We start from the raw sequence: 12,014 nt of genomic DNA, 5'->3' as shown, positions 1-12,014 counted from the left end.
CTCTTTAAAGATATTGTTATCAAATTACTTTATCTTTAATTTCTAGACAAATACAATGCGACAAATGACCACCCTTTCAATTTCGCATCTGGCAATTATTGAGTTATCTGTCGCTGTCGTTTCGTTTTCGTTGCATATTGGGGCATGGGAATGAGGATTCGGAGAAATATTATTTATCCCTGCTTACAATTAGGAAATTCCCCTTTGGGGATTAATTATTAGAGTTATTTTGATAATAATTATGTTTAGATTAATGTTTCGGCCAGCACTAAGGACTAGAAGGACTGTCGAAGTGTGAGTGAAGAGTGTTTCGGGTTGATTGTTATCAAATCTATGTGAATTCTACACAAATCATGTGAATTATTGTAAACACTGTCTTATTATAGCCAGAGGCGTTATGACCTGCGTTTGTGTGTGTGTCCAGTGAATAAACTATATTAAGTATTTAAAAATGAATGAGAAGAAAATTGAGAAAACCTTCAAGAGCTACATCAATGTGTCTCCATCAAAGGTAACATTTTCTACATAGGTACATAGAAAACAGTTTCGTTGGTATCCGATTTTAACCTCCCGCAGAGTTAAAACCCAACTCTTATTGTGTCTTTATATATCTTTATTTATTTAATTTGTGCTAATTATTGAAGTCAATATACATAATGGAAATGTTTAGTTTAACAAGTGTTTTTCATCAATAAGCTCGAGACTTTATATATTTATTCAATTATTTTTGTATATTTTCACAGTCCATTGTATTGTATATAAAATATACACATTGTGTAACATAGGTTTCATAAAATATAAAAGATATGAGTCTGAATTATTTTTGCAGAACAACGGAGACAGAAATGGATCAGTTCAAGAAGTAAAGCCCAAGCTGCTGAATGGTGAGTCTTATTGATTTTCTATCTATTATAATATCTTCTGATAAATCTAGTTTTTATGCTTAGTTGTTAGCTGTTCAAAGTTTATTCATTATAACATTATCCCATATAGACTCATCTAAATATTAATATGTTAAGGCAAAATACACAAATTGTAATACATATTTTCTTTATAATGTTTATTCTAAAATTCTAATTGACTTCCTATTGACATGAGACAATTGCAACAGAGCTTCTCTGAAAGCTAACAAGACCGGTATTCACCAATATATATCGGTGAATTATTATTCACCTGCTTAGGCTTGTTTTTACACAATTTTTATTTCTTTACTTACTAAGATGACTGCTTGATTTCTCAAAACAATCTGTTATTTTAGTTCAAAATTGGTTGGTGATTGGGTAGCAGAGTAGGTAATTAAATCTAGGATTAAAATAACTTATTTATATTGTAGTTAAAATTCAATCACAAATGATATCTTGTCTGTCTTAAATGAAAATTTAAATTTTTTAACTATTGGGAGTGTGCACGACTGTCACGCAACCTAGTGTCCGCAAGTCTAGGGGAAAACGTCAATTCACTACATCTTAGTAGTTTTTAGTTTTGGAGTAGTTTTACTCCAAAACTAAAAACTACTGAACGGATTTTCATACGACTTTCATCTATCAATAGAATGATTCTTGAGGAAGGCTTAAGTATATAACTTGTTAAGGTTTTGTGTAAATTGTTTGAAATATAACAATGTTGTCGGAAAAAATCACGCTGGCTAGGAGCTTTAATCGAAAACGCTGCCTAATCCGTTTGAGCTATAACAACACAATGTATGGTGGGGTTGTTTCTCATTCATAGGTCTACAAAAAAGTCCGCGATGTGAAATGTCTATCTTTTAAGGATAACTTACTATATCCATTCTTAACTTCTAGAAAAAGATCACGTAATATGTGGCATTTGCAAAGCTATTTACATGGATACATTATTAACAATTATCATAATAAATACGTTAGTTATATTAAGCATTTCATACAGATTACAATGGTCCCTTACACCATTCAATTTAAATGAATATTTCAGGAGTAATCGTAAATCAAAGTTTCATTTCGAGTCATATAATTGTACGAAATGTTAAAGACACTATCCGCAGTTAGTTCAAATTTTTACCACCTTATGCGCTGGGATCGCTTTACTTACCCCCACCATGCACTTCGCACGGTCCCAATATGACATTGATGTTTCAACAATATTGTCTTCCTTGATTGATATGGTCTGGAAATATAGATACGGAAGATAAAGTTCCAAAAATATGTATACACCTTAATATATGAGCAATAAGGTTGTGTATACATATTTTTGGGGCTTTGTATTTTCAGACATGACTGTACTATAATTTTTAGCAAACATTTATCTCATTTATATACAAATTTTGTCATCGGAAACCCTACTGACACATATAGAGCTACTTTCAAAAATATTTCCCACCATCCTGTGGCAGTCAGTACACAGTAAACATGGAAAAGTAATCAGTTTATAGTAAATAGTCTTGTAAGTTATGTTGTGTAATACTAACACTTTTATGGGTTTTTTGCCTGAAATAAAGGATTTAATAAAAAAATAAAAAAATAAAAATAGGAACAATCTTTACATTACCCTTTATCTGCTATACAGCTTATTCTGTAGCATATTCAGTTTCTGTACTCAGAGATATTTATAAAGAAATATTCAAAGTATAAACTAGTTTATTTGGACATCTAGATTTCGACAACTGGTTTGGCCTAGTGGGTAGTGACTCTGCCTACGAAGCCGATGGTCCCGGGTTCAAATCCTAGTAAGGCCATTTATTCATGTGATGAGCATGGATATTTGTTCCAGAGCCATGGTTGTTTTCTATGTATTTAAGTATTTATAAATATTTATATATTATATATATTGTTGTCTAAGTACACAACCCTCAACACAAGCCTTATTGAGCTTACTGTGGGACTTCGTCAATTTGTGTAATAATGTCCTATAATATTTATTTATTTATTATTATTATTTATGTATCTAGGGCAAATCCATCACTGTTGAGGATGGCGTATTGCAGTATTGTAACTTTATGTTATGATGCAAGTTGCTTATAGTGTAATCTGTTTCTTTGTCATAGTACTAACTAATTAGGTAAAAAGAAAGAGCTGGGAAATCTATTTATAACTCATTCGCATGTGCTAGGGGGCCAGATATTTTAGTTGCCTGCAATTACATAGAACAATCTTGAAATTCATCACTAAAAAATTGTAGGAAAATTTAGTTTTAGTAATAATACCCATGTCAATAAACTTGCGAATTCAACCACAAAACATTAAACTATAAACCAGTATTCAGAATAAAATAAAAACACCAACTTGTAGATACAAGCTCTTTTGTCATAATGTTTTCTTGCAACAGATCTCCATGTTTTATCCTTTCAATGGGATGATGATGTAAATGAATGATTCATACTGATATTAAAATTGCTATAATCAATCGAACCGTGATAATTTTACGCCTAACTGACCATTGGTAGCCCTTATCTCATTGTAATAAGGTCTGAGAATCAGTTATCTGTCAATGATAGTATAAATGTTATAGTAACTATTGACTTTTTATCATTATGCAGATTTGCAGACTAGAGTCACTAGATTTCCTGATTATTTTTACAGTACAGTACTTAACCACACTAGTGCGATAATTAGTACATTATGTAACTATGTCAAAAATTTAAAGGGCCATATATACTGTAAAACGTAGTACGATACATGTGCAAATAGGGGGTTAGTATCATATTGTCAGAAACGCAGTTCGTCTACAGGGTCAACTCACCTAAAAATCATTTGGGCAAATTGGCAGATAGTCTAAAACGTAAGCGGTCCATGAAGCAACTCGTCGCAAAATCATATTATTAACAAATCGTCTTACATGCATATAGTCTAAATAGCCGACAAAGCAATTCGTCTAAAATTTATGTGGTCTAAATAGCATGTCGCCCAAGAAGCAACTCGTCTTAAATCGGGTAAAAGTTATTTAAGTTAAGATTTTCGATTAATCTAACTTAGTTTTAATGGAATAACTAAATTAAATGTTCATTACTACTACTACAAACTATACTTAAGCTATTATATATATATTGTTTTGTCTGTGGTTACGCAGCAAAACTAATGTGAAGTTTTGCCAAGCCTAATAATACTTGTAAGTAGTAGGGTTCTAACCCTTACTAAATAGGTTTCAAATGGATTAAGTTAATATTATCTTACTCTTTTCTGTGCACCTCTTTGCAATGTCTCTGTTTAGCCCTATGGCACTAAGTCCGCCATTTGTACACTTTTGTTGTGCAATAAAGTTTAAATAAATAAATAATTTATTGTATTAAACGACTTGTACGAATCAAATTTAAGACGAGTTGCTTTATCGACCAATAACTTTTTTAACCTATTTGTGTATTGGTCTAGATGATCCTAAGGCAAGTAGCTAAAGTGACTGGTTACATATCGGACAAACCACTTATTTATCGGGTTGATTTTAGACGAGTTGCTTTATAGGCAGCTTACGTTTTTGACTATCTGCCAATTTGCCCAAATGATTTTTAGGTGAGTTGACCCTGTAGACGACCTGCGTTTCTGACAATATGATACTAACCCCAAATAGGTAACTCGCAACTCGTGTCGATGTAAAACACTCCCTTCGGTTTTGTTTTAATTTATCGCCCCGAACAAACATATAACAAACAAACATTGCAAGTTAAATAAAAGCTTGTACCTGACAACAACAAAGATTTATATCTAAATGCGTCGCGCTCGCTATACGCGTTAGCGTAAGCGGATGCAGGACGTGTCCAATACGCTTCCAATACTTACGTCAACTTCTCACTGGAAAATTGACCCCTTAAATGACGTCAAAGCTCAATGCTGTGTGGCTGCCAAAATGTGTACCTACTGTGATGATCAAAATCAACGCACAAACAAATGTTGCGTTCTGTGCCTGGGGCTTTTCCTCCGAAATACGAAGTCGTTTTGTTTAACTCTTTAATCGTTTTCTATGTAAATTTTTAAACCCAAATATAACGTACCTACAAATACATATAAAAAAATGCATACTTTCGAAAAATAGTAAACATGCAAGTATATTTTCTATAAACTCGTAAGACTCTAGAATGTCCAAAGACTAAAAAAAAAACCGCAAAGAAGGCGTAACAAATAATAAATTATAGGTACATATTCAACAAAGGCAACGGTTGTCGTCCACAGAACTCGATTCTCACTGGTTTGCCTTAATTGACCACAAAATCCTACAACTCTTAAGGATAAAGCAGGCCAATATACTCCGGCTTGCCTCGCTTTGCTTGCGAGAGTTGCGAGTATACATCACGCGCGGTCACGATGCAAACATACATATAAATTTATAAATATATATTACAGTTAATTAACATCACCTTCTTAATTTTGAGACTCCTTGGTTAGATCAGCGTTTCGGTGATGCAATTCCCGATAATGCGCTCATTGCGTATGCGTTACGTGCTCTTAACTGTATCGCCATCTATGGCCTTGTACTTCTTATTAGTAATGTGAACCTTATGTAGTCGCAGTAAGGTTGCCGAATGGTAAGTTAACTGTCGATGGGGCCGAGGTACAGGCCGCAGAAGTACGGGAAGCGTTCCAACATCCGTTTTGTCAGTTTATCGGGACTATGCAAGTGTGATGGGCGTTTTGAGACCAGGTAGGACATTTTTTATTCTGCCTAACGTCGTATAATCGTCTTAACTGTATCGCCAATGTCGCCACCTGGTCAGCTGTCGTCTGATTCGGCCGCGACAGCAAGGAAGGCGTCCCATTGACATACAGTTTATCCTCGAACCGTCATCTAGTTTTATTATCATCAGGTCATCAAAACTTTATTGGTGTGATGGGCGTGAGACCAGTAATAGGAGTGTTCTTTACCCTGATATGTATCTTATAATCCTCATTAACTAAATCGTCATCTGTTGTCACTGGTCATCTCGTTCCTCAGTTGTGGAAGTAGAGGAAACTTCTCATTCACTTGAGTTTTGTGATTTGTCAGTTTATCGGGACTGTGCAAGTGTATATAGCGTTTGGAAATCACGTATGGGGTCTTTTACTTTCGTCCATCCTCTTATACCCGCTGAGTACTTCAGCCTTGGAGCCAGGAGAAAAATCCTATTGCCATCCGTTTGGACTTTTGGACTCGAAGTCATTATAGAACCATAAGAGCGTTTCATATATATTTGCACGTTTTGTTGTGCAAGATATTATTATGTCCTTTATTTATCTCTTTTCTTAGGCTAGGCTTTTTACAATATGTATATAAAAGTAAAATATAAAAACACTTACGAAACAATACAAAAGATATAAACACATATTCGACGACCGGTTTGGCCTAGTGGGTAGTGACCCTGCCTACGAAGCTGATGGTCCCGGGTTCAAATCCTGGTAAGGGCATTTGTTCGTGTGATGAGCATTGATATTTGTTCCTGAGTCATGGGTGTTTTCTATGTATTTAAGTATTTATAAATATTTATATATTATATATATCGTTGTCTAAGTACCCTCAACACAAGCCTTATTGAGCTTACTGTGGGACTTAGTCAATTTGTGTAATATTGTCCTATTAAAAAAAATAATAATTAAAAAACCTAACCTAGGGTGGGTCGCCAGCAGCGAGGCAGGGCCCAAGCTTATATATATATATTTTATTATCCTATTTGTGTGTCCCACTGCTGGGCAAAGGCCTCCCCTCTAACTTTCCAATCCTCCCTGTGCTGAGCAAAATCCCGCCAATCCCGCTGAAACGCATCCAAGTCGTCCCGCCATCTCTTTCTCGGTCTGCCTCTGCCACGACTACACTGGGGATGCCAGCTAGTGGCTATTTGAACCCATCTGTCATCATTCATATTATATCATTGTACAAACTTGTACAAAGCCATCTATTGTAACTTTCGAAACTGTGGCTTAAATATTTTTGATTACTTTCCGCATAATTTAGTATTCCTTTCTCTGCTGCATGCATATACATATACATATGTACATTGTATTATAGCAACTATAAATAGAGAACACGACAATAATTTACTGTGTTAAAAGTTATCTAAAGTCGACGGACAATATTGTCCATAATCCGCAACACTGTTTACTCTTGGAGATGTTTTTGTTTGTTCAGAAATGAGTCAATGCAAACTTTTCACGGTCGCGGCTACTACGCAAGCGCCGAATGATAAAAGAAGTTAACGGTCCAGCGCGTTCGTGCCCCTGACGCTAAGAAATGTTAGACATGTAACCAGTAAAGACTGATAATCTCTTTACAAACTCGCGTGCTTCAAATCCGGTTAGATTTATTTAAAGTATATGAATTTCAAAAAGACAAAAACTACCACCGGTGCGTTAAGACGAAACAAGAGCTGAGCCCGAACAATAATTTGAGATTTTTAGGAAAGTAATGCCGTCGCGCTGACGGGGGCGGCGAGAAACTATCCCTGTGTGTGTGGTGCGCGCACACAGACGCGAACGCTATTTGCGCTCGCGCCGCCCTGTGTTGCCAGGCGTACGATAATTGTCGTACACGCACGATAATTTGGGCTCTGGTACGTCGTACGTTCCAAGGAGTATTATCGTACGCAAAAGTACGTTAATTTCAGCCCTTAGACAATGCCACCAAAAAAGTCTAGTTTTTGAAGCAAAGTATGACACTTGCGAAATAGGCTACAATTAGCACCTTTTTGTGCACCAATTAAATCGTGTTTTACTTACTTTTTGACGTTTTAAAGAGCGGGCCAAGATATCCAGAGTTTTCGCCAAGATTACCCACGTCAATTTGGTGCTCAAATACAGCTCGTATAATGATGATATCTAAAAATTACCTTGCCTTCATTTTTCAACAAGTTTTTTTCCCGTAGAAATATACCCTTTATTTGACAACTGGTTCAACATTCACAAGTCAAGTTAAGTACACATGCACTTATATAGTTTTATCACGAATATAACCATTTTGCTGCTAAAATTAATAGTGTTACTATATAACTGTTATACGAACACTGAATACTGTGGTGTGCGTTAACCCATTCATGGCCAAGACCCGTCGAGCGTACACAATACGCCGGGCCACCATACAAACCGTTTTTAGCTAAAACGTATGACTTAGCTTATGGGTCTCTGGCCTGGCGCGCACGGTAAATAAATCGCCGCTTATGAATCCGGCCAGTTGAACAACATTATGCAACATTTTTACTAACCAACTTTTTTCTGTGCCTATCAAAAAAAAGATGTAGGAATTAACATTTTTATTTTTTACATATTTAACTTGCTGTGTTTGTTGTTGTTTTATGGGTCAAATCTCGGAAGTTCAATTTGACCCATTTCCCTTGCCTTACCCCACACACAAAACAAAATATATTTTTTTAACTTATAAATATTTGTCACACACTATTATGATAATACAATATTAGTTAGTGGTGACTGTTTCAACTGCCTTGTTATTATTGAAATGAAAAAAAAATGGATATTAACATCATTGTTAGTAGATAATTGCCTAAGATATAATACAACGATCACCAAAATATTATGACATAAAAGTACAGTGGGAGAAAATCCTCGTTGCCTTACCCCTCACACAAAACAAAATATTATATCCAAACAGTAATCGGTTGTAAAATGGTACAATATCAAACAGCTTCAACACGAAATAAGCTTTAAAACCAGCCAATAAAGTTTATTTTAGCTTGCTACGGAAACATTTCTAGTTTTTACAAGCAGCGCCAGGCCACGATGACCCATACCCTGAGTCATGTCAATAACCTGTAAAATATACATATTTTTGGTATCTTTGAAATATGGATTCCAAAATAAAATTTCAGTATATTTGCTATATTGCACTCATAGTAAACCAAAATTGAATATTCTAGGCTCTATTTTCATTAAATAAACACATTTATAATTTTTTATCGTTATATACCTTATAGAAATGGTTGTTAATTTAGTGGATACGTACTTTATTACGTCAAATTACGTTTCGTTTATGTTTAAATCAGAATTTACTGGCCCTGCGGAACTGTTTGAGCATGACCCATATGCTGAGTCGCTGGCCCTGAATGGGTCGAATTTGCTTAAAAATGTGTGTCCAAAACCAAAAGTTCAAAGATACCCCTGGAGGCAAAATTGGCTAGTTTAACGGTTCCATAGTTAAAGAAATACATCGAATTTAAGTTTATCATACAAAATTTGTTTATACTCCATTTCGTTTGTTTTATAACCTGGAGCTATAGAAACTTATTACAGGACTAGATATACCTCATGTCATTGTATGTGTCAAGTTTCAATACAATCCAACACGTACTTTTAAAACGAGAACGCAACTCCGTTTGTATGGGAAGGTGACATTCGGCCGAGCTTGCTGCGGACTCTTTTAACTGAATAAAATATCCTTTTATCATTTTTATCATATCCAGTAAACATTTCGACAAACATTACAGTAAAAAAAATATCATCAACCTGTGTTGGACTGTTTAGTTTTTTTGGCTACTTGATACCAGTTTTGAATACCACGCCTCTCTTTGCGGCATAGTCAATTGGGCCGTTTTTGCCCATGTTTGAAGGGCCCTAACGCCTTAAAAAACAAAAATAACAAAAAAATCAAAACAGTCCGACACAGATATTGATAATATTAATCTGTGTTGAAAAAATCATTGCTCTAGCTTCAAAAACCACGGAGGAAACAGTCAAGTACGTTTGTATGGAGAAATGACCACTCCTGTTGGCTCTTAAGATAAAGCCTCTATCCCGAGGTCAGCATTTTTTCGCGCTTTTATTTCGCGCGTGACATTTACTATAACAAGAGGAGCTCAACTTTGGAGTTAATAAGTTTTTCTACAAGAACGATGCTTGGATCTAAGCAGTCTTTACAACTTACTTCTCTTTAGCACAGGTTTACTTATCTTTACCTACCAAACTGACTAGTGGTTAACACGAACGCGTTTATGTCCGGCAAACATAAGGTCAGTCGGGCCAATGGCAACCCTGGAACAGTCAACAGTCACCATCTAGGTATGATAACTTTCGTGACGAATCGCGAAAAAATGTCGCACTTTATACGAGTTGGGCTACCGATCAAAAGTTTAAGTTCGCTTTATAATTTGGTAGAGAGGTTAAGTCTAAAAGTGGGGGAATTTATAGGACTACAACTTACCCGTGCTAAATTTTGCAGAAATAAATTGGCTTATTAGAAAACACAATCCCCCTAAGTGGTTATACCCTCTAAGGATACCCTCTTGGTTAGAGAATGCCGATAACAGTCGAGCAACAGAATTAATATTTATAGTCCTATTTTATGTTCATGGGAAAGACGCAGCGCATAACCTTAACTCGTAATGAAAAAGTTTTTACCCATAACCGGTAGTAGAATCTCAAGAAGAACTATTCTATGCGTTGGTGGATGCATGGTATGGTGTCATAATATATTAGAAAATTAAAACACAATTATATTCAAACCTTTACCCGGTAATGTAAAATAAATAACCTTGTATAAAATGCCATCTGCTGATTGGCAACTAAATTTACGCGTCATGTTTATTTTTACTAAGTAAGTACGATTCTTCAACCTGGGGGGTTAACTGCGCTCGGGGATTCCTAAAATACAAATAACGTCTCATTAATAAGCCATATTGACCTACTTAAGAGCAATTCCTAGCTGAGCAACTTTTCAAATCTCGAATTTTTGAAGCTATGTTTCTGTCGCGCTGCGGTGGGCGGGAGCCGGAGCTATCTAAGTGTGAGTGCGCGCACACAGACGCGAGACTCGTGCGCTCGCTCATTGCGCGCCGTTCCGTCGACATCGCCCGCGAGCCAGACGGAATTTATTCTGCGCTGCCCGACGCAAGTTGTTTTTGTTGTTACCACGTAATATTGTTTTTCATTTTTATATTATACTGTATCTATTACGCCCTAATACCAAACACCCTATCACCTGTACTAAATGTATTTTACACCTATGATGACGAAATAATAAATGATTGATTGATTGATTGATATTAATTACCATATAGGTAAAAACTGCAAAAAAAATGATGTCTCAGCTTCGGTTGTCGTCATACAGTCAAGTGCAAAAATATGTATCGAAAGAATCGTCTCATAAATATGGTACTACGCTCTTATTACACTGGAATAAGATGCTATGGGACATATTTTTGAGTAAGATTTGTACACCCATATTTTTACACTTGACTGTACCTATCCGTATCAGTAAGTTGGGAGTGATCGTGGTGTGTTGTGGAATTTTGTAAGTAGGTATAAATATACCTATGGTTAAACTACAATCTATTTAACTTGTAGTACGATGGGGATAAACTTGGGCCGCCTTATTGAAAACGTATCGCAATGACAATCTGGGTAAAGTATGTTGGGATAATGCCGGACAATTTTGGGACCAATTGAGAGAACTCGTGAAAAAATGTTTTTTCGAGATCTCAACACGTGACAGATTCTTGAAGTACGTAGCGAATCGTTAAATAATAACCGTAGATTCGGCCTGAATTTTGGTAATCTTCAATATAGAACGGTTTTAGTTTTGTACCTGTGTAAAGATGAGACATACTTTTTTTTAGGGTAACGAGTGTTTTGCCATCAAGGGAGAACATTGGATGGTGAAAAAAAGTTGCTTCTAATGGAAAGAGAATAAGGTATCACAAAGAAATAGGTCCGGTGTCTACCCTTTTGTATCCGATCTTAACCCTGATACAAAAATTGGTAAAATTGTGGCTCTCAAACTTTGATACCTATGTCATAAGGCAATTTGATAAGTAAACAATGTGCTAAGAAACCTCTTATTGTAAGGTTTACCCGAAGTAATAAAAAAAAACCACTAAAATAATAGATACGTTGCGAAGTTTTGACAATTTAAGATTAAGTGAACTGTACAGGTTTAGGGAAAGTGTAAATGTATTGTTTATTGAATGGAATGTACTGGAAGATATTAAGTACTTAAGTAGGAGGGACAAAAATCAAAATAAAAAATAATCGAGCCCAGTCATTTTTAATGAAGGTCGCCAAAAAAAATAAGAATCAAACTTAGAAATCAAAAAGACTAAGTAGTTCTTTAAAAAGGTCAAGGTCACTGAGAGCCCA

The 12,014-nt window shown here is 35.5% G+C and overlaps 1 protein-coding gene across 2 annotated transcripts in view; it reads left to right on the top strand.

The window, feature by feature from the left end:
* The first annotated feature begins 117 nt into the window (after nucleotides 1-117).
* Nucleotides 118-12,014, top strand: part of LOC133526881 (myotubularin-related protein 10-B) — a 33,748-nt gene continuing 21,851 nt past the window's right edge. The window contains exons 1-2 of one of the 2 annotated variants that reach the window (XM_061863717.1): nucleotides 118-511; nucleotides 830-884. In XM_061863717.1, coding sequence (XP_061719701.1) covers nucleotides 452-511; nucleotides 830-884 — 115 coding nt within the window. In that variant the 5' untranslated portion in view covers nucleotides 118-451. The remainder of the gene's footprint in view (nucleotides 512-829; nucleotides 885-12,014) is intronic. The other variant, XM_061863716.1, reaches the window with a different exon arrangement.

The sequence above is a fragment of the Cydia pomonella genome, chromosome 17, assembly GCF_033807575.1.
Source record: "Cydia pomonella isolate Wapato2018A chromosome 17, ilCydPomo1, whole genome shotgun sequence".
NCBI classification, from domain to species: domain Eukaryota; kingdom Metazoa; phylum Arthropoda; class Insecta; order Lepidoptera; family Tortricidae; genus Cydia; species Cydia pomonella.
The sequence above is the reverse complement of the archived record's forward strand: the minus strand, read 5'-3'. Positions and strand labels throughout refer to the sequence as shown.